This window comes from Pseudochaenichthys georgianus, chromosome 11 (assembly GCF_902827115.2).
Source record: "Pseudochaenichthys georgianus chromosome 11, fPseGeo1.2, whole genome shotgun sequence".
In the NCBI taxonomy this organism is placed as follows: Eukaryota; Metazoa; Chordata; class Actinopteri; order Perciformes; family Channichthyidae; genus Pseudochaenichthys; species Pseudochaenichthys georgianus.
The window spans coordinates 22,431,034-22,454,439 of NC_047513.1; the positions used below are offsets into that span (position 1 = coordinate 22,431,034).

At 42.1% G+C, this 23,406-nt stretch overlaps 2 protein-coding genes across 3 annotated transcripts; both read left to right on the plus strand.

Annotated features, from left to right (window-relative positions):
- Positions 1–1,319: 1,319 nt before the first annotated feature.
- On the plus strand, positions 1,320–7,695 carry LOC117455173 (biotinidase-like). The gene is made up of 6 exons (XM_034094570.2): positions 1,320–1,763; positions 5,217–5,366; positions 5,465–5,616; positions 5,720–5,897; positions 5,969–6,553; positions 7,166–7,695. The coding sequence occupies exons 1-6, from the start codon at positions 1,515–1,517 to the stop codon at positions 7,436–7,438; spliced, it is 1,587 nt and encodes a 528-aa protein (XP_033950461.1). The 5' UTR covers positions 1,320–1,514; the 3' UTR covers positions 7,439–7,695.
- Positions 7,696–8,571: 876 nt separating this feature from the next.
- LOC117454682 (biotinidase-like) lies at positions 8,572–23,161 on the plus strand. Of its 2 annotated transcripts, none has more exons than XM_034093805.1 (8): positions 8,572–8,872; positions 17,730–17,879; positions 18,305–18,456; positions 19,716–19,893; positions 19,982–20,297; positions 22,233–22,355; positions 22,519–22,652; positions 22,723–23,161. In XM_034093805.1, the coding sequence occupies exons 1-8, from the start codon at positions 8,660–8,662 to the stop codon at positions 22,993–22,995; spliced, it is 1,539 nt and encodes a 512-aa protein (XP_033949696.1). In that variant the 5' UTR covers positions 8,572–8,659; the 3' UTR covers positions 22,996–23,161. The 2 variants fall into 2 exon arrangements, with proteins under 2 accessions (XP_033949696.1, XP_033949695.1); XM_034093804.2 differs by having other exon boundaries at positions 8,574–8,872; positions 22,453–22,652.
- The last annotated feature ends 245 nt before the right edge of the window (positions 23,162–23,406 follow it).

Genomic DNA, 23,406 nt, shown 5'->3' on the forward strand with positions numbered 1-23,406 from the left:
TGTATTATTATTATTATTATTATATAAAAGATACTTCATTCATCCCAAATTGGGAATTTCTTTCCACAGCAGCAGCGTTTTCAGGCATAACACATTTAAAAACATTTAAATATATTGCACTGTTTATGTTTCTGTCCACTAAGCCTAAGTTATATTGGAGATCATTCTTATTATTTGATATGCTGTATATTCTTAGATTCTCTTCTGAATGTATGTACTTTCTATTGTGAATGTGTATAAATGGCTTTTTATGTATTTCTTATTTTGTATATCATCATGTTTTTACAATTACTGTCAACAAATGCTGCTGTGACCATAGACTGTGGCTGTGACCAAAACATTTGTTCCTACTTTAATAAATAATCTATCTATCAATCTAAGTAATGTTACTCTAACAACAGTCAGGAGTGTTGGATAACTTACATGCAGCGAATGTTTTCATCCCAATAGAGGCAACTCCACCTATTGGCAACCTCCGGGTCGCACTGAACACATAAGCGGCCGACAGGAACAGCCCTCCGCCGGAGAGGAGCCGACAGCTCCAGCAGCTCTGGAACCTCTCGCTGGCTCCTCCAGCTGATGTTACTCCTGCTGGTGCCTCCGGTGCTGTTGACATTGTACAGGGTGTGTGCTAAAGCTAATACGCCCCTTTGTAAACAAAAACATAGGGAGACGTAACGGAAAAATAACACACGATTCCGTTCCTGAAAATGTATTCGCATGTGTTTAAACAATGTTGTCTGCAATGTGCAAAATTACAACCCAAGTGTCTCAGGTCCTGCTTGTCACTACCCGATCCGTCCCCCTGCCCGATCGGTACTGCGCATGTGCGAGATGGTCCGCCATATTGGACAACTCCGGACGGCAACCCACTTGACACAGTGGCTTTTAGCAAAGCTCAAAAATAAAACGAGAGAGATGAGTTATTGTTATTACAACGTGACTTCACTATTATTTAACAACTATTTTTATTGGGTTATTTTATTTGGGGTTAAGTACATTGTCAGAATAAGTGAGAAATGTATTTAACTTCTGTTAGACAGCTATATGCCATACATTTTTGCATACATTCAGTCAATATTTATTCAGTATGATAGCTGTCTAACAGAAGACGGAACGGGTAGTGACACCATAGATATATATAAAAACTTTTTATATATATCTATGAGTGACACTGCTCATGCAGGTTGAAGTAAGGTCAGCCCTGCAAAGCGGTTCCGGGTTTTAAGGATACTACTTCCTGTCGTGTATTTTCAAAATAAAGGTTCGTTTATGTATCACCATGGATGTATAATATCACAGCCAGGCTGTCGCTCATGCTGTAAAGAACAATGTATGCTTTCAGGGCAGGACCTACGGGCTGGACAAGTAGCTATATATTCCAAAATGAAATGAAAGCCAAAGCTGCTGCATTAATTACGACCACATGAACGCACATGTATTGAAGACACAACTATTTCGCAAGGGGAGCAAAGTTCTGCCACCTCTAAAGCAGAACATGAAACACTTGTAGGATGCTCTTCATGTCTCTCAGTGAAGGAACCATGTTTTTGTCGGTTATTGTTTTTAGCAGTTTATCTGTATCTAAGGCTCTTGGTCAAACAGAGCCAGTTGTGGACTCCTCGTACATTGCTGCTGTGTATGAGCACAATGTCATCCTGAACCCGGACCCCCGGGTCTCCCTGTCCCGCCCCGCAGCCCTGCAGCACATGCAACAAAACCTGGATATCTACGAGCAGCAGGCTGCCAGAGCAGCTCAGCAGGTACTGTCGAGTTAGAAGAGAGAGACATGTTTTTTCAGCCAAAATTAGATTGGTCCACTTCATAGATACAGCTTCTGTTTATCAACTAAAGAGCTGTAAGGTATGGAAGCCCATTTCCGCCACTTGAAAAAAATAAAATCCCCATGAAAAGTCATAATTATGAGATAAAAAAGTCGAAATTATGAGATAAAAAGTCATAATTATGAGATAAGAAAGTCGAAATTACGAGATAAAAAGTCATAATAATGAGATAAAAAGTCATAATTATGAGATAAGAAAGTCGAAATAATGAGATAAAAAGTCATAATTATGAGATAAGAAAGTCGAAATAATGAGATAAAAAGTCATAATTATGAGATAAGAAAGTCGAAATAATGAGATAAAAAGTCATAATTATGAGATAAGAAAGTCGAAATTACGAGATAAAAAGTCATAATTATGAGATAAGAAAGTCGAAATAATGAGATAAAAAGTCATAATTATGAGATAAGAAAGTCGAAATAATGAGATAAAAAGTCATAATTATGAGATAAGAAAGTCGAAATAATGAGATAAGAAAGTCGAAATAATGAGATAAAAAGTCATAATTATGAGATAAGAAGTGCGCATGCGCTGCAGTGGCGCTATCTTTAAAGGTCCCTTCATCACCTTGCTGCTCTCCACCATGCAAACAGCATCTATCTAGTCCTAAATAAGGTAACTATTACAGGTGACTTTTGTAAATGTTAGATGTTACATATAGCCTATATTGCAGCTAAACTACAACAATGCAGTTCATAGCTTTGACATTACCTGTTATGAACTATAATATATATGCCTATAGTTTTGTGGTAACGTTCACGCCACTAATGACAATAGTGTAGGCATACTGCTGCTGTGAGTTGCTCTAACTCTAACCCGTGAACGTTACCACAAAACTATAGGCATATATATTATATTCATAACAGGTAATGTCAAAGCTATGAACTGCATTGTTGTAGTGTAGCTGCAATATAGGCTATATTTAACATCTAACATTTACAAAAGTCACCTGTAATAGTTACCTTATTTAGGACTAGATGCTAGGGATGTGCATCTCCATCACTGAGGCCGATGCGATGCGCATCTCGATACGTTGCCACGATACGATACATTAACGATACATTTGAAACACCAGGTGATACGATACGATACGATTCACCCCTGTTGCGATACAGTTCGATACGATTTGATTCAATATTATGCGATACGATGCGATTCAACACAATGCAAAAATAATGATACTTCAATTTGGTACGACAGAGGATTTTTGTTTTATTCCTTATATGCAGCAAATCATACATTAACAAAAAAGTGCTTTACATATTTGGTACTGCACATCCCATCATGCCGTTTATTTTTTTAACTTTAAAAGCTCTCCAGAGTAGGCTACAGTACAATTGTATAACACCTCACAGTTAAACAATGTAAGGATGCATTGCTCATGATTAACAATGTGCAAATAACAGCTACCATAGTGCAATGCCCATACAGCTGCCAGCCTGATGTGCTTAACACTCATTCATAGGCTGACTCACCAGTGAGCAGAAAGCAGTGGGTTCTATAGGAACAATAAAGAATACAAATAACCTTTCACAAACAGGTATTTCATAACTGCTTACAGTAAGGAAGACATTTAAATTATTATTGACCGTCACAGGCTGCTGTAAATTAAACACCACTCTCTCTGACAGAACACCTCACTGAGTGATTTAACTCATATGTCTAACTTTCAGGTTTCTCTTTTCAGCCGCAGACCCCATGTCGCCTCTTTATGTGCGTCGCTAAGTTCCTCGTACTACGTGTGTACTTTAAAGCGGCTCGGCATCGTTTACAATTTGCGAGCGATTTTTCAAGTTGACTGTAGTATATAGTGCCGCGCACATATACCATCAGGACGTTACTGATGGGGTGCGGCTGCGGAGTGATACTGTGTGTATGCAAGCCCGCATCTAGGACGGATCTATGTATCATGGCTGTAGACCTGTTGAGTAATAAAGATACCTCATACAAAGGTCTACGGATACCTTATTACTCTCCATGACCTGCGGTCAGCTATATAGCATAAAAGGACTATTACACCGTCTTTCTTGAACAATCCGAAGTGTTGCCAAACGTTTGATTTGTAGGTATTTTTCGGTGCGCTGTGTTTCTCTTTCTCCTCAACTTCCGTGTGTGTTGATAACTGAGACTCTCGGCCTCGGGCGAAGCAAATATCCAAATCAAAGATCGTCTCTGCTGAGCGTTGACAGGATGAGGGGATTTTATATGAATGAATCGGTTTTTTACCGATGCAAAGACGCTACGCAATCGATGCATCGCGAGTTCAACCCGGTTCAACCCAAACTGTAGCCGATGTGCACTCTTTCAACCGGTGCACTCGCATCTTGAACGTTTATGCCGATGCGAATCGGTGAATCTTAACATCTCTACTAGATGCCGTTTGCATGGTGGAGAGCAGCAAGGTGATGAAGGGACCTTTGAAGACAGCGCCACTGCAGCGCATGCGCACTTCTTATCTCATAATTATGACTTTTTATCTCATTATGACTTTTTATCTCATTATTATGACTTTTTATCTCATAATTATGACTTTTTATCTCATTATTTCGACTTTTTTATCTCATAATTATGACTTTTTATCTCATTATTATGACTTTTTATCTCATAATTTCGACTTTCTTATCTCATAATTATGACTTTATCTCATTATTTCGACTTTTTTATCTCATAATTATGACTTTTCATGGGGATTTTATTTTTTTCAAGTGGCGGAAATGGGCTTCCATAGTAAGGATTAGTCAGTTGACGGGAATACTATGCAAGATCTTAATCAATTGTAATCGTTTTAAGTATTCAAGCTCTTAAATGTGAAGATGTCCTGCTTCTCTCCTAAGCAAATAATTAACCTATTATTCTGGAAAATATTGGACGGGTTTGAAGCCCTCATCCAGTATCCATTTCATTCAATGCTGCATGTTTAGGAGTAAAGCAGAACACCTTTCAACATGGTATTTTATTGGCGTCCAAAAAGGGTTACTCAAAGTGACACAATTGTGAAATGCAGAGACTTTGTCCTGCATCATGCATGTCACAATTTTTCCTGACAGCCTAACAAACAACATACATTTGCACTATGGTTAATTATTAACTTTGGAGTGTATTGGTCCTTGGACACTTAGTAAAGACTCAAATGTCACCGGAATTGTTGTTGTTGCTATAAATTGAAGAATATTTAACAGTTAACCTAGTTGCATCATAAGCAGTGTGCAATCTGTAACAATCCGTTTCTGTTCGATAAGTGGCATAACTAAAAAGTAGTCATCATTTATACTCGCATAAGAAGGAGCAAGTTTACTATCACACATGTTATGACTACCATAGAGTAATATGTTGCATTATATGTGTACTTTGCCTTCATCCTTCATTGGTCAGGGTGTCCAAATCCTGGTGTTTCCAGAAGATGGTATTCAGGGTTTCAACTTCAGCCGGTCGTCCATCTTTAACTACCTGGAAACCATTCCTGACCCCCAGGAGGAGAGCTGGAACCCCTGCACAGAGCCGGGGAAATACAACAACACTGAGGTGCACAATCACACACCCTGAAATGGAGAGACCACTTGTTTGCTCAGCCTCAGAGCCTCCAGTAATGCAACACAATTCACATTTGAGTTGTTTCGCAGGTTCTCCAGAGGTTGAGCTGTATGGCCCGTCGTTACATCCTCTACCTGGTGGCCAACATGGCCGACCTGCAGCCCTGCCCCCTGAAGACCGACCCCTCCTCCTCTTGTCCCTCTGATGGACGCTGGCAGTTTAACACCAACGTGGTTTTCAGGTGCAGTGCAGAACTTAAAATAAAAGTAGTTCATCTGAAGTCCAGCAAGTGCACCAATGGACTATTTCCTTGTGAATGTTTCCCAGAATCTTCTTTCATACAGGTCAGATGGCCTACTGGTGGGGCGCTACCATAAGAACAACCTTTACTTTGAGGCGGCTTTTGACACGCCCCCACAACCTGAGATCATAACGTTTGATACACCTTTTGCTGGGAGGTTTGGTCTCATCATCTGTTTTGACATCCTGTTCTACGAGCCTACAATTCACCTAGTGATGAAGGTAGACACTCACCCAACTCCAACCTCTTCTGTTTGGTCTTCTCTTTTTCTAACATTGGCCTCTCATTTTAGGGTGTGCGTCAGCTGATCTTCCCCACAGCCTGGATGAACCAGCTTCCTCTATTGGACGCAATCCAGTTCCAGCATGCGTTGAGTTTAGGTGCCAATGTCACCCTGCTGGCGGCAAACATTCGTAACGACCAAATGATCATGACAGGAAGTGGCATCTATACTCCTTTTTCTGTCAAATCCCATCACGCTCAGAAAGGAGACCCAGATGAGGGCAGGCTGCTGGTGGCCAGAGTGCCAGTCTTAGACCCTCTGTTGGCGGGGCAGAGCGTGACAGACGGGTCTACAGCTAAAGACTCAGGGTTCGGTCACAAAGAGAGCTGTTTGGATTTTCCTGCTCCTGAAACCTCTTCTTCAGTTCCTCCTTCCTCCTCTGCCTCTTCCACGTCCACCTTCATCTCATCCATGATGTACGACCCATTTACTTTTGTCCTCTTGGAGGAGACAGAGGGCAAAGTAAATGTGTGTAATGGCACATTTTGCTGCCACCTGCAGTACCGGCTGATTCCACAGGGCGACAGTAAAGAGCTCTACGCATTGGGAGCATTTGGTGGAACTCACACTGTGAATGGACGCTACGCTGTGCAGGTACCAAAGGGGTTGCGAACAGTCTGAAAATGTCCAAGATAATTTGGGACTTTTTGCATGTTTTTTAAATAGAAAAAAAGTATATATCTATATATATTGAACTTATGTGCAGAGGGAATAAGCGGTATTTTGGAATGTTTTGGTTAAAAGACAATTTTTCTAATTGAGGCTTTTTAACAAATAATGTAGTCTCTAGTCAAAAACCTCTTCCAAAAACGAGTTGCTTACTTTAAACACTAAATGTGCTCAAAGCCTACATTTTTGAAGCACCGTAAATTATTTAACTAGCTACCCAAATGGCACAATTTAAACTGTATCTATTTGCCACATTGGTGGATTCTTGTTTTTATGAAAAAGTATAAGCTTTGTTCCTATCTGCATATCACATAATACATTAAGCCTGAGCAAATTGCTTCTATGATATAATGTAAATCTTGCATATTTCTGGAATTTTACAAACTCTATGTATGAATGAGAATCCTTTTAGATATTTCATTTCATTTCATTTCAAACCTTTATTTAACCAGATTGGTCCCATTGAGATCATAGATCTCTTTTTCAAGGGAGACCTGCAGCATATAGGTTTAACATATTAATGTATTTCTGTTGCAGGTGTGTGCTCTCGTCCGCTGTGCAGGTTTGGACACCAGTTCCTGTGGACAGGAAATAGAAGAAGCAGAGTCTAAAATGGACTTCCAGTTGGAGGGGAGGTTTGGGTCTAGATATGTGTACCCATCAGTTTTGGCCAGTAAGTTTGTCCTGGAGCAGCCAAAACATTTTGAAACAGCTCCAGATGGCACAGTGACCATGAAACACTCAAACATGACCGGTGGGCTGGTCACTGCCTGTCTGTACGGACGGATGTATCACCTGGACAATGAATGAACTGTTTTGGAACCGATGTAGAGGGTAAAAATATCAAACACATTTTAATACTGAATCATAAAAAAAAATGTCTAACCAACACTTGTTTAGCTTGTCCACATTTGATCTTTTTACACACATTACTGCATCAATCTCGGACATCAATTTCTGATGTGGTGGGATGTAGCATTCAAAATAAAAATATGTACTGTCAGTCCAGAAATTCCATTTCATCCCTTCCTAAACAAAATAAATATGTATCACATGGCTTTAGATTTTGGAGGCCTCCTTGAGTTCTTGTTTGGATTGGCTACTCTTAGCAATAGAGGTTATCAAGGTAGCAGCAGGTTGGATCGCCTGACTTTCTTACCACTTGTTTGTTTGTTGACGTTTGTGATAAAACATCTGCTTGCACTTGGTTCTGATTTGTGTCCTGTGGCAGCATCAGCTGGAAAGCCTATGATTTGGAAAGACCTTCCAACCTCTGGCTTATAAAAGCTCTCTTTCCCACAATGGCCAGCAAAGCAAAGTAGTAGATCACATGAGGATTTTAGTATACCAGAATTCATAAAGGCAAACCTTCCTTCTTGCTAGAAGACAGTTTTTACAAGCTTAAAAAATGCTGCTTAAAGGCAACAAATGTGCATGTTTCTTGTCCCCCACTCACTCCTTTAGGTACTGTCGTTGCTCCATATTTTGGAGAAGATTGGGACTATTTTTATTTCAACAAGAGCTTTAAACTCTTTAAAATGTGTTAAAATTATATTTTAACCTGCATAAAGCTTGATGCGAGCTATTCACTTTGTTTCCTGTCCTCCAGGGATTATAAGCAAGCATGAATGGTTCAGTATCTTGCCCAATGATACATTCAGGGGTTAAATTGGGCCGGGGCTGTCCGGGGCTAAACCCCAGCACATAGGACGATGCTCTGACGTCATCACCTTCGCAAATTTGTCATGTACAAAAAACGACATGTTAAAACTTTTTTTCGTTCTTAATATAGACTATATTAGGGTCGATATGTTCAAATAGCAGATCTCTGTGACCGGATAAACACAACCCTATGTTCCTATAGGATTGGTTCATTGGCCTCTGACAAATACAAATGTGCAAATACAAATGTTCTTTATCTCTGTTTACCTCAGCCTTATATTAGACATTGAACCCGCTCTATCAAAATAATAACCTGTCGGTCTGGTGTACACCATTTGTTCATGTCAGGAACATTTGAAGATTGGAACAATGCTTTTAACCATTGTCATCAGTTTTTCTTTTTTAATAGTAGTCGTTCAAATGGAGCCCAACGTGGACTCCTCGTACGTTGCTGCTGTTTATGAGCACACCGTCATCCAGACTGATGACCCTCGTATCCCTGTTTCCCGCTCTGATGCCCTGAGGAACATGCAGAAAAACCTGGATATCTACGAGGTGCAGGCTGCCAAAGCCACCAAACAGGTATGTTGGATAGAACAGTGATACATGTTTTGTTGCTGTCTTCAGTGAAAGTAAGTAAATTGTCCTGTGTGTCATAATTGTTCATTTTTAATTCAAGCTTTCCACTATGTTAGTTCTTTTTTTATTTTAATGTATTTTTAAAAATAAAAAACAAGTGCTATTTAAATTCTGTGAAAATATTTAAATGAAATGCAAACAATCTGTGTTCAGAAATTATGCCTTAAAAAAGCCATCAGCACTGAAAAGTTATGAAATCACAATTTTTTAAGAATTTAAAACTAAAGATTCTAAATTAATTTTTTACGTTTTCTTTTTTTCCATCCATCCATCTTCTCCCGCTTATCCGTGGTCGGGTCGCGGGGGTAGCAGTTCCAGCAGAGAGCCCCAAACTTTCTTTTCCCTGTTTTCTTTTTTGTTGCAGCATATTTCAATGACATCAGTTGACAGGACAGTCAGTATGAGAAAAAAAGTGTTTTTTGAACATTAAAGCATTTAAACATCAATCAATCAATCAATCAATCAATGTTTATTTATATAGCCCTATATCACAAGTGTTACATTTGTCTCAGTGGTCTTCACAGTGTGTACAGAATATCAGTATGACAATACGACACCCTCTGTCATTAGACCCTCACATCGTACAAGGAAAAACTTCCAAAGAAAACCCAGTTTAAAGGGAAAAATGGGAGAAACCTCAGGGAGAGCAACAGAGGAGGGATCCCTCTCCCAGGACGGACAGACGTGCAATAGATGCCGTGTGTAAATTGAAAAGATAATACATTTGCAACATAGGTAGTCCAAACATGTTCTAGTAGAAACCATATATTGTAGTTTATATTCAACCAACACATCCTCACTCCCAGGTCGGCCTATGTTGACGTTATGTCAAGTCCCCTGCCGGCTTTTTCCAACGCAAGGGGGGGGGCCTTAGCGTCCATTTTCAACGCGAGGGGGGGGGGCCTTAGCGTCCATTTTCAAGGCAAGGGGGGGGGCCTTAGCGTCCATTTTCAGCTTTCCGGGATGTCCATGTGCTTCTATGGACGCTCATGGAAGCACGGCATTCGTTTGTGTCAACTGCCCTTAAAGGCAATGAAGACACTACACTACCCAGAATCCCCAGCTATCGTTTGGACTACACCATGTGCTCTGTTTGACAAACCCCGTGATAGTCCTCAAGCTCTGTGATTGGAGAGTGTGCTCCGAGGGTTACCGAGCCTCGAACAGCACTTGAAATGGGATGGAACCACGGCAGACTGTTCAAAACTGGATTTGAACGGGTCCACCGCGTGATCCCAAGTTGGAACATTTGCGTTACATCAGCATGTGTAACAGTTAAATCTGCAGTGGTGTTTATTTGAAAATCATTTAGTATAATCACACAAATTCTGTGTTTTATATTTAACAATTCTGTGTTCTTTATTTATTGATTGTTCAATACCTGACAAGGCCGGAGATGAAATATATGCATACATCTTATAAGAGCATAATACATTATGTATAATATCAGTTAAAATAAGTGCTTCAACATAGTTAACATTGCTGGAGGTATGCACAAATATTGATAGATGTCTTGTAATGCACTATTGAGGAACCTGCGACCCAAGTTTTTCATTCAGTGCAGAACTACACCACAGTTGTGTAGGCCTGTATGATATGTCAATAAACCTTAGAAAATCTTGAAATCTTGAAAGGGATGTGCAAAATAGTCATTACATACAGTCTTTAATTAACTATTAGTAGAGAATAACGAGTAATGAATATACTTTATAGGGATCCTATTAATATCTAATAATAAAAATAATGAAATTCAATAACATGCTTTAACCACCAGGTGTCCCTTGATATCAGCTGTGCACCTTTATGGTGTAAATACAGCCTATCTACCAATTGGATCAAATATAAAAGTGAGCCGAATTAGTGTTGATACTGCAAGGAGACGCATTGTGTGAAAATAAACGTAAGATGTTGTTTAATGGCTGATATATTTATGATCCACGTCACGTTTTCAGTTCCTCATGTTTGTCTTCTCATCAGGGCTCTATACATACAGAACTACGGCAGATGTGTAATATTTAATGCAGCCGAACCGTGTATTACAATGCCGTTATGTGATGACTTTCAAAGAGAAAAGCAAGCACACTCGGAATAAGGTATTATTTTATTTTCTTTAAACGTTTTCGGTCTGTTTCCGGTATTTGTTAATGACGATGTGCTCTGAGATGTGAGACTGGAATTGCACAGGGGGAAATAACGTATCTTTAGATGCGGATTTTGTTAAACTAATATGTTTGCGCTGTGGACCAACACTATACATTGACGGGGAAGGGGGTAGCAATAAAGATAACACCATTAAACAGTTACACAACATAACAGAAATAATATCGATAGCAGCGTCCCTAGCAACCACCTTGGTAACAATGAAAACGTTGGACGCAATTTCCTGAAGTAATCTTCGTAATAACTAGCAAACTAAAGATCATGTACATCCACTGCACACATAATCTGAAATAACAACTCATATTTCTCGCATCAAATGACATCAAAACGCATTTTAATAGCCAAACTAACTTTAAAATAGGCATTTTACACCCAGAATAAAACGAAGTTCGGCCATGTTTTCTTTTTCTGCAGGGAGAAATGATAGCTGGGGATTCTGGGTAGTGTAGTGTCTTCTGCCATCATTTACTCCGAAAAAAGATTTGTTTCTCCGAATCGAAGGGGAAAAATACAAAAGCATTGCACACAATTTAAACCAATCAATGTTGTGTAATTAACAAGGATAATCTGGTGTTTTTTAGTCGATGAGTAGTGCAGATATCACTGTAAAATCAATCGTCAGTAAGGGGAATATTTACTTCCGGGTGTACAATTCTCCGCTATCCAATGAGAATGAACGCTCACATTGCCTTTAAGGGCAGTCGACACAAATGAATGCCGTGCTTCCATGAGCGTCCATAGAAGCACATGGACATCCCGGAAAGCTGAAAATGGACGCTAAGGCCCCCCCCCCTTGCGTTGAAAATGGACGCTAAGGCCCCCCCCCTTGCGTTGGAAAAAGCCGGCAGGGGACTTGACATAACGTCAACATAGGCCGACCTGGGAGTGAGGATGTGTTGATTCAACAGGTCCTAACCGAAGACTTAAAGAATCAGTTTCTGCTTGATCAGGGCCATAAATTACTACAAGGTAGGCCTACTGTCAGGATTATATTAAATAAAAAGGACATTCTTTAAATCATGATAGAAGACAGACATGTATTGTAAACTGAGTCATCAGGAGTGGTTCTGTTTCTATAACTGTAAGGAATACAATCAATAAATGGGCCATTCTACAGAATTGGACCAAAGTCAGGTTGGAAATGTTTTGAAATGTTGTATGTTTTTTTCCCAAAACTTTGTCCATATATATTTTGTCCCATATCTAAATTGCACATATAATAACAGTACATTTTTATATCGTATTTTCAGACTGTATTGGAATGTTCTTCCTCTACCAAAAATGGTCACTACCGAAACATAGTACATACAATGCAGTGAACAAGTATTATATTAACCTGTTAAGATTGTTTTACCTTCCCAAATCTAAATAGTATTTTAACAAATATGTATTGAGGGTTTTCACAATTAAGTTAATATAAGTGAATTTGTTATCAAATTTCAATTTATACAATTCATAAAAATCATAATGCAAACTTTCTTTGTAAAATGCATAATGCTGATCATATTGATTCCAGAGTTGATGATTGTTGAAATTGATACATTAAAAAATACATTAAACCAATCAGTATCCTATCATTTTAGTTGATAAATCAATATACTTGTGTTGCACACTAAACACAGTCTTCAACGCTCACTTATTGACGCTGCAATACTATTATTAGCGAATGTTTAAATGACCAACAGATATTGTTCTGACACTATAGTGTATTGGCACTCCCTAGTGGCAAAAGTCGGTACTGTAGCTTTAAGGCACCAAACAGCGCGACTCTCCTTCTTGAGTTTAGTTTATCTATCAATCAATCAATCAATCAATCAATCAATCAATCAATCAATCAATCAATCAATCAATCAATCAATGTTTATTTATATAGCCCAATATCACAAATGTTACATTTATCTCAGTGGTCTTCACAGTTTGTACAGAATATCAGTATGACAATATGACACCCTCTGTCCTTTGACCCTCATATCGTACAAGGAAAAACTTCCAGAGAAAACCCACAGTTTAAAGGTTAAAATGGGAGAAACCTCAGGGAGAGCAACAGAGGAGGGATCCCTCTCCCAGGACGGACAGACGTGCAATAGATGCCGTGTGTAAATCGAAAAGACAATACATTTACAACAGTAGACCAAATGTTTGGAAATGCATGTGTCTATAATAAGAAGATGAATCCACGAGGATGTCAGCAATCTTGTGGGAGCCATCAGGGAAGTAGTATGGTGAGAGTCTGGCAGACCGAAGAGACAGGTTCAGCCACGACTCGAAGTCCAGGACTCAGACCCAGTACTCAGGATAGAGGATCCAGGACACACGACCACAACAACATGATTAACCTCGACTCAGGATCCCGGCATATATATGGACACAAAAAAGAGATTTGGGGGAAGCTGGGTTAATCGGAACATGAGAGTACACAGGTACAAACAGCCAGAAAGACGGAGTGAGGTGCCCCTCCCAACAGTCCAAGCCTATAGCAGCTAAACTAACGTGTCTACATCATACAGTCTATGGTCTGCATGTGTCTATAATAAGAAGATGAATCCACGAGGATGTCAGCAATCTTGTGGGAGCCATCAGGGAAGTAGTATGGTGAGAGTCTGGCAGACCGAAGAGACAGGTTCAGCCACGACTCGAAGTCCAGGACTCAGACCCAGTACTCAGGATAGAGGATCCAGGACACACGACCACAACAACATGATTAACCTCGACTCAGGATCCCGGCATATATATGGACACAAAAAAGAGATTTGGGGGAAGCTGGGTTAATCGGAACATGAGAGTACACAGGTACAAACAGCCAGAAAGACGGAGTGAGGTGCCCCTCCCAACAGTCCAAGCCTATAGCAGCTAAACTAACGTGTCTACATCATACAGTCTATGGTCTACATACATGCTCTCCCTTAGGATAGGTTGAGGGAAAAGTGTAGCAAGTAAGAAGTAGGAAACAAAGGTGAAGAGGCACACAGGGAGAGAGGTCCCCACTGGAACCTGAATTGGTTAGAGGTAAGGAATAGGTCTGTGGCTACGTTCCACACTCCCCGGCCGGGCTAGGCCTTCTCTGCAACCTGTTACCCTCTAATAGAACCTCGAGAGGTCAGAGAGGGGAAAGGTTTTGGACAACGTATCTACATCAATGCACTCTTATTAGATTATTTTATTTTATCACTATAAGCTTTATCAAAAAGTGTACACAGCAAAGCTATGCAGAGCACATCGTAGCTCAGTTCTATGCCTCAGGTCATTTGTTTTAATCCTTGGAGTAGATCTGTCTGTAAGTATACAAACGTACCTGTGTGCCAAGTTATGTGTTTCAAAAATGTGGTTTAATTGATTGTGTGGTTTCAATGTTTAAGATAAGCTAAGCTAACTAGCTGCTAAGCTAACGGACATAGCTCATTCTTAGCATAGGCTGTTGATTATACTGCACTCTATTTGCATTATGTTGCACATGTAGTATTTCAATTGTGTAACTTGTGTTGTATTTTTCTGTTTATTCTTGCAGTTTTACAATTTCAAGCCTCAGTAATTGGTCAACTCAACAACTGTCTTCTGAGTCTGTGTTCGCTATCTGTTAAGCTATGCAGTGCGATGCATACGCAAGGGCAGAATAGATATTATAAGAAGATTGTAAAACTAACTTCAGAAAACGACAGGACGTGCCTTGGACCCGCCCCCACCCCCCGTCAACGCTAAGCCAATAGGAGAAGACTACGGATGATAAATACGTGACGTCTCTTTTCCAGCCATCCATCACGGAGGGAGCACACTCGGGCCGAGTCACTGGGTGTTTCTCAATGTAGAGGACGCTTGCTTGGTAGCACATCTCTTCCGAGTCAGAAGTGAGGCAAGAATCCTTCCTAGCCTCGGAAAACGAAGAATTGTGGAACAGGCTAACAGGTGTGTGTCATATGCGAGGCCCCGCCTTAAATGGAGCGCGATTTCCGCCAAAGATTTGGAAATTGGTCCGTGCGCAAAGCATTGTCGGGATTTTAAGACCGCGGAGTGTGAAGCCTCGAAATGTCCCGCTACGAAGTACGTCGGCCTCGGTAGAATTCCGTAGCTGCATCTCACTTCGGTTAAATGGATTCCTTGCATCCCTCACTTGCGTCGTTTCCCTGCGACTAGTCCCTCCCACCAGGGAAGAGAGACGCAAGGAAAACCAGGAGAAGCAGGGAAATTAGTTTTAAGAGCAATGGGACGTTGTTTCCTCCGGAACGTCACGTGAAGCGACGTCCGTTTGTGATGACGCCGCACAGCTGATCGTCTGACAGCAGCCAGATCAGTGCATGCACTGCATCGTCCAATCAGTGAGTGATACACAGTAAGGGGGCGGGGCGAGTGTCTGAAGATTTCACCGGAGGATGGTCTGGTAGTTCCTCGATTACCGCTCCTCCGTTATCACTCCTCGGTCCTCCGGCAAAAATAAGGCCCCTGGAACGGTACTCAAGATGGCGCAGACAACTTCCGGTGATACCGAGCCCGAGGAGCGAGGAAATGAAAAATAAGAGAAGTGAGACACACCCCAAGTATGCTGGTCTGGACATTGGAACAGTCCTTCGGCGGAACTCGATGACGCAGTATGCTGGAGCAGACTTCCTCGACATTGAGAAACACCCACCCACTGCAAATTCATTGTATCATTATTTAATTAAATGCTGTTGACTTGTAAATAAGCTTCCTGGACTCTTTTCAGCTAATCCTGAGAGCTAAAATACCCTACATAACTCATATAAAGAAGCACATGTACTGTCACACATTTCATGACTACTGTTAGGGAAATAATTGTCCTAGACTCCTAGATATGACGTGCATGACCAACCCTGACGTCTGTTATCTCCTTTAAGGAGATAGGCTGCTTCAGCCATAATGTTGTTGTTCCCATTCTATGACCGGGCAACCCTAGGTCACAGATGGTTTATTGTTGTGGGTACACTGGGACACTTCCTTCTCTGTGTTTGTGGACTCCAAGGTGTGAAATCTTCGAGGCCATAAGTGTCAGACGCAAGTAACTCAGTGTTCCCAAATGTTTAGGCTATCTTCTCAAATATGTTGATTACTCTCTGTGAAACCAGTTAAATGGGCTAACGAGAGAGAGGCGCTCCAGAATTGACGTGGCAACTCTCCCGTGCAGTCAGACCGTGGCTGCTGTGACTTGTGATGTGAATTCTCCGGCCGAAACTCCAAATAAACCTCCAGTGTTTGACATCAAAGCTCCTGCTCTTCCCGTGTCTCTTTCCTGAGTCGGTGACTCCCACTGCATTGCTACACAGAAGTTTCCCTTACAACTACAGTAGAGTATGGTGGCCCTGAAGTGCAAGACACCACAGCATTTCAGAAAACACTACAGCATTTCACAAAACACCACAGCATTTCACATTGGACGGAAAGGGTATTCCTTTAGGGAGAACACTTCTTGTTTGTGATTGGACAGAGCCAGCCAGAGAAGCACTGCTGTGATTGGTTGTTTTTGCTGCCAGTCAAGAAATGACGCTTGTGATTAGCCCAACACATCAGCCGTTAGCTCAGCTGTTAGCACACACTCAGAGCTCACAGCTCCTCATATCTGTTCAGAAACTGGACAAAAGTTAAACATGTACAAACCACAGACTGTCTATGTCATGGCGAATACAGTCGCTGCTTTATTTATGTCTGTATGACGTTGTTGTGAATGTGGACGGAGCAGCTACAGGTTAGTTTAGCCTGATGGATCCGATTCCGATAGGATTTACATGGAGATACGGCCCGCCCCCTCTCCAGCGTCTTGTTTGAATGACAGGAGTAAATACAGAATTAATGCTTTATTAACTCATGGTTTTTAAGGGGCTTATCTCCATGTAAATACTATGGTAGACCACCCAATATTCGCATCGCTCTAATCGCTCGAGTTTCACCGCGGCTGTCAGCTGTGTTTGCTCCTGTCAATGCTGTCATTCAAACAAGAGGCGCTGGAGAGGGGACGGGGCGTATCTCCATGTAAATCCTACAACAAAATGAACATATTTGACCGTGATTTAATTGTAATACACGTTTCAAAGTGATGCCGAAGTAACTACATACTGATAACAGTTAGTAAAAACCATGAATTAACGCTTTGACAAGTCTGCAGACAAGACGGCAGGCAAAAAGCTTTTAAAATGCGTGTTTTCTGAATCGGATTCATCAGGCTAAACTAACCTGTAGCTGCTCCGTCCACAATCACAACAACATCATACAGACATAAATAAAGCAGCGACTGTATTCGCCATGGCATAGACAGTCTGTGGTTTGTACATGTTTAACTTTTGTCCAGTTTCTGAACAGATATGAGGAGCTGTGAGCTCTGAGTGTGTGCTAACGGCTGATGTGTTGGGACCATACGTTGTGGGACCATGGTTGCGACATATTTCGCTGTCGGGTGTTGACCAATCACGAAGCATCGTTTCTTGACTGGCAGCAAAAACAACCAATCACAGCAGTGCTTCTCTGGCTGGCTCTGTCCAATCACAAACAAGAAGTGTTCTCCCGGAATACCCTTTCCGTCCAATGTGAAATGCTGTGGTGTTTTCTGAAATGCTGTGGTGTTTTCTGAAATGCTGTGGTGTCTTGCACTTCTCTTTACTTTCTCTTTCTCTTTACTTTCCCCCAATCTTTTGGTCAGGGTGTCCAAATCCTGGTGTTTCCAGAAGATGGTATTCAGGGTTTCAACTTCAGCCGGTTGTCCATCTTTAACTACCTGGAAACCATTCCTGACCCCCAGGAGGAGAGCTGGAACCCCTGCACAGAGCCGGGGAAATACAACAACACTGAGGTGCACAATCACACTTTCAGATCTGATGTTATGAACAAGATTCTTAAGATGCCTTCACACATTCAGCGGCAAAACATATCTGATCGGGCTGTACCGTTGTGTTCCTATGGAGAGGGGTGCCGCCCGACGGTGGGTTCAAAGTTACACATATTTAAACATAGTCCTCAAATGCCACTGATCATTTTGACGTACAACTGTATTAAATGCCACTAACAAGCAGGGAATGTTGCCATATAAACAAAAGTAACTAGCTGTTTTTTCACTACAAGGATGTGTGCCCTACCTTGTGGTGAGCAAAGAACACATCACATGTAATTTGGAGGCAGCTTAACACAATACTCTGACATGGAGTCACCCAAGAGCCTTAAGTGGTGCAACAGTTATTATGAGAATAAAAACCACATTTAATTGTGTTTGTTTCGCAGGTTCTCCAGAGGTTGAGCTGTATGGCCCGTCATTACAACCTCTACCTGGTGGCCAACATGGCTGACCTGCAGCCCTGCCCCCTGAAGACTGACCCCTCCTCCTCTTGTCCCCCTGATGGACATTGGCAGTTCAACACCAACGTGGTTTTCAGGTGCAGTGCAAAATGTAAAGGGATGGTCAGATTTTTCAGCAGTTATCTCTTTCCGTTTTACATTACATTACATTACATTGCATTTAGCTGACGCTTTTATCCAAAGCGACTTACAATAAGTACATTCGACCAGGAAGACACAACCTTGAAGAAAACAGAATCATATAAGAACATCAGGTTTCAAAGAGCCAATCGTTTCAAGTGCTACTCAACTGGCTTTAGATAAGCCAGTCCTTTATTAGTATATAAGTGCTCTGTTAGCAGTTATTTGTTAGTCATTCTATCGCTCGAAGTGGAGTCGAAAGAGATGAGTTTTCAGTCTGCGCCGGAAGGTGTGTAAGCTTTCTGCGGTCCTGATGTCAATGGGGAGCTCATTCCACCATTTTGGAGCAAGGATAGCAAATCCACGTGTTTTTGCTGATGGGAACTTGGGTCCCCCTCGCAGCGAGGGTGCAGCGAGTCGTTTGGCTGATGCAGAGCGGAGTGCACGTGCTGGGGTGTACGGTTTAACCATGTCCTGGATGTAGGAAGGGCCAGATCCATTCGCAGCATGGTATGCAAGTACCATTGTCTTGAAGTGGATTCTAGCAGTTACCGGAAGCCAGTGAAGGGAGCGGAGGAGCGGCGTGGTGTGGGAGAATTTTGGAAGGTTGAAGACCAGACGAGCCGCTGCATTCTGGATGAGCTGCAGAGGTCGGATGGCACATGCAGGTAGACCAGCCAGGAGGGAGTTGCAGTAGTCTAGGCGTGAGGTGACGAGAGCCTGGACCAGAACCTGCGTCGCTTTCTGGGTCAACTGTTTTACAACAGTCATTATCGATGCTCTGTTCACATCAAATAGAGTTTTTTGACAAAAACTGTAATTGTACCTTTGAGAAACACAGGGGTTGCTGACTAACATTTCTTTGATCAGTTAGTTCATTTGTGTTATTGAGTGACTTTGATGAATCTGTACCAACACTTTAAAACATCAAAGTTGGGTGATAACGCAAACAACTTAACCCAACCAGGCAGCGGTTGACAATCAACTCCCACTTCTGCAAGTGAAATGATTATTGTTTTTGTTGAAACGACCTGAAGAATTACAAAAACGCAAAATGAATGGCTTCTGTTTGCTGTTTGTCTGAACAAACATTGTCTGAGGCTAGTGTAAAGTGATAAAAATAGATTAAATAAAAAGTTTAGATTAGCTGTAGTCCAACAAGTGCACCAATACGTAATTTTCTAGTTAGCCTTTCACACAATCTTCTTCCGTACAGTTCAGATGGCCTGCTGGTGGCTCGATACCATAAACAAAACCTCTACTTTGAAGAATCCTTTGACAAGCCGCCGCAACCTGAGATCATAACGTTTGATACACCTTTTGCTGGGAGGTTTGGTCTCATCACCTGTTTTGACATCCTGTTCTACAAGCCTACAATTGAACTGGTTGAGAAGGTAGAAAAACAGCCACTCATTTTCTGTACCCAACGCTACAGTTCTCTTTGGTCTGCTCTGTTTCTGACAAGGGCCTCCTCTCTTTCAGGGTGTGCATCAGCTGATCTACCCCACAGGCTGGCTCAACTCGCTCCCTTTGCTGGACTCAGTTCAGTTCCAGAGTGCATTTAGCTTAGGTGCTAAGGTCACCCTGCTTGCGGCAAACCTTCGTAAAGAAAACGTCCCCCTTACTCATGGATACAAGACTATGACAGGAAGTGGCATCTACACTCCTTATTCTGCTACGTACCACCACGCCCAGAAAGGAGACCCAGAGGAGGGCATGCTGCTGGTGGCCAGGGTGCCAGTCTTAGACCCACTGTGGGCGGGGCAGAGTGTGGACACAGAGGAGGGGTTAGTTGGGGGTGAGTCCACATCATCTACACTTAAGGAATCTGTTTGGATCACCCTCCTCAGGATAATTAGAATCAGAATACCTTTATTCGTCCCACCGAGGGGGACATTTACATTTGTTACAGCAATTAAAGAGCCAAAGATAGCTTAATATTAATTAAGGAGCATGCATATAAAATATTAAAGGTAAAAGTAGGAATTACACAATTTACTATTAAAAAATACACAACCAGTCCCAGTAACGGTTATAGCCATGTGAAAGTATTAAAGGTGGAAGTATATATTGCACAGCTATTTACGGTATATCAAAGTCAACTTTATTGTCAATCTTTCAGTCTGTGTGTACATACAGAGAGATTTAAATACTGTTTCCCAAAATCCCGAATATAAAAACAAATATGTTTGCAAATATGTATATATATATATATATACAAAGAATCAAAGACACATTTTTACATGTGCACACATTAAGACCTAAATAAAAATACAACAATCAATATATACAAAATAACAGTCACTTCAATATTTGAGAATGTACATTAGTGCAACATTGTACATAGAATGTGCAACATATTTGTGCAAGATTGTCCATAGCAGCCTAAAAAGTGTCTGAGTGTGTGGGGAGTTATAGTCCAGTGGGGGCAGGGGGGAGAGAGGGGAGAGAGGGGAGATAGTTCAGCCTCCTGACAGCCTGTTGGAAAAAACAGTTTTTTAGTCGGGTGGTGCTCGACCTCAGGCTGCGGAACCTCCTCCCTGAGGGCAGGAGGGGGAAGAGGCAGGTGGAGGGATGGAGGGGGAAGAGGCAGGTGGAGGGATGGAGGGGGAAGAGGCAGGTGGAGGGATGGAGGGGGAAGAGGCAGGTGGAGGGATGGAGGGTGAAGAGGCAGGTGGAGGGATGGAGGGTAAAGAGGCAGGTGGAGGGATGGGTGGGGTCACCAGCAATGCTGAGTGCTTTGCGGGTGTTGTAGAGGTCCAGGAGTGATGGGAGTGAAGCACCGATGATCCTCTCAGTAGTGTTCACAATGCGCTGCAGGGCCTTGCGGTTGGATGCTGTGCAGCTTCCAAGGGGATGCAGCTGCTGAGGATGCTCTCGAGAGCATGATGAGGGAGGGGCTCCTGCTCTCTTCAGTTTGCGGACGAAGTATAGGCGCTGCTGGTCTGTCTTGGTGATTGACGTGGTGTTGTTACTCCAGGAGAGGTCCCCGGTGATGTTCACCCCCAGGAATTTGGTGCTGCTCCACCTGCTCCACAGCAGCACCACCGATGGTCAGTGGGTGGGGGTGTTGGGTGTCGGTTCTCCTGAAGTCGACAACAATCTCCTTTGTTTTCTCCACATTGAGAAAGAGATTGTTGTCTATGCACCACGTGGCCAGCTGGTTCACCTCCCTCCTGTAGTGGGTCTCGTCGTTGTTGCTGATGAGACCCACCACGGTTGTGTCATCCGCAAACTTGATGAAGTAGTTGGAGCTGTGGGTGGGTGTGCAGTCGTGGGTCAGCAGGGTGAAGAGCAGGGGGCTGAGCACACATCCTTGGGGGGCCCCCGTACTCAGTGTGATGGTGCCTGATGTGTTGTTGCTGACCTGTACAGATTGGGGTCTGGCAGTGAGGAAGTCCAGCCAATTGCAGAGAAAGGGGCTGAGGCCCAGGTTTGCTAGTTTACAAACCAGCTGCTGGATGATGGTGTTGAACGCTGAGCTAAAGTTATCCTATCAGCATCCTAACATAAGAGTTTTTTGTGTGTCCAGGTGGGAGAGGGCTGGGTGGAGAGCAGAGGAGATTGCATCCTCAGTGGACTACTTCGCTCGATATCCTATTGAAATGGATCCAGGGAGGGAGGGAGGATTTTATTTGCTTCATGACAAGCCGCTCAAAGCACTTCATAATGGGGGAAGTCAGCGCTGGGCACTAGTCATTGAAGCAGGAAAGTGATGACTTCTTCGGTACAGGTATGATGGTGGTTACCTTGAAGCACGATGGAACAACAGCCTGGCTCAGCGAGATGTTGAAGATGTCTGTGAGGATATCTGTGAGCTCAGCTGCGCAGTCCTTTGAACCAGGAATGTTGTCAGGTATATATATATATATTCGTAAATAGCTGTGCTATTTATATATATATATATATGTATATATATATACATATATATATTGCACATCTTCTCCATACAGCTCCTGAAACCTTTAACTCATCCGTGACATACGACCCACTTACATTTGTCCCCATGATGGAGACAGAGGGTGAAGTCAACGTGTGTAATGGCACATTTTGCTGCAAACTCCAGTACCGGCGGATACAACAGGGTGACAGTAAAGAGCTCTACGCATTGGGAGCATTTTCTGGAAAACACCACGGAATGTACTTCATCCAGGTATACATTTGAAAAAATGTATTCTAATATTTTAAACTGCCTCTTGTAAAATGCATTATCTATGTTGCAGGTGTGTGCACTCCTCCGCTGTGCAGGGTTGGACCCCAGTTCCTGTGGACAGAAAGTACAAGAGGCTGAGTCTAAATTTGACTTCGTTTTGGAAGGGAGGTTTGGGTCCAGATATGTGTATCCGTCAGTTTTGGCCAGCAAGTTTGTCCTGGAGCAGCCAAAGCAACTGGAAACAGCTCCAGATGGCACAGTGACCATGACACACTCAAACATGACCGATGGACTGGTCACTGCCTGTCTGTACGGACGAATGTATCACCTGGACAATGAATAAAATGACAGACTCAGTAACAAGAACTTACGTTTTGCCAATTTGAAAAAAGGGCTAAAGAGTTGCAGATTTATGGACAATTTAACACTTAATAGAAAATAATTGTACAACCATAACATTCGTAACTGGTGGTTTGTAAGTCCATACAATACATCAAGGTTCCTCTTGCCGTGTCTGTGTTGTATTTTTTCTTTAAATAGGGGTTATGATGTTAATCAGATGTGCAATCTCAACATTCCTCATGATGATGGTTAGCTTCAAAATATAATAGAAGGCATGTTATGCTGATTAAGAGTGACCACTTGACTCAACAGCATCATAGTTTATGATCCTGTGGCTTTGATATGAAGTTCCCGTAGGGCAGGGGTGGCAAACTCAACTTCATTGCGGGCCACACTAGCATTATGTTTGCAC

Excerpts from the sequence above, each read along its gene's own strand:
- LOC117455173 (XM_034094570.2), top strand. The coding sequence starts at position 1,515 with ATGCTCTTCATGTCTCTCAGTGAAGGAACCATGTTTTTGTCGGTTATT. Across the intron at positions 1,764-5,216 it reads CTGCCAGAGCAGCTCAGCAG|GGTGTCCAAATCCTGGTGTT; the intron begins GTACTGTCGAGT and ends TTCATTGGTCAG. Across the intron at positions 6,554-7,165 it reads ATGGACGCTACGCTGTGCAG|GTGTGTGCTCTCGTCCGCTG; the intron begins GTACCAAAGGGG and ends TTTCTGTTGCAG.
- LOC117454682 (XM_034093804.2), top strand. The coding sequence starts at position 8,660 with ATGCTTTTAACCATTGTCATCAGTTTTTCTTTTTTAATAGTAGTCGTT. Across the intron at positions 18,457-19,715 it reads AACACCAACGTGGTTTTCAG|TTCAGATGGCCTGCTGGTGG; the intron begins GTGCAGTGCAAA and ends TCTTCCGTACAG. Across the intron at positions 19,894-19,981 it reads CAATTGAACTGGTTGAGAAG|GGTGTGCATCAGCTGATCTA; the intron begins GTAGAAAAACAG and ends CCTCTCTTTCAG.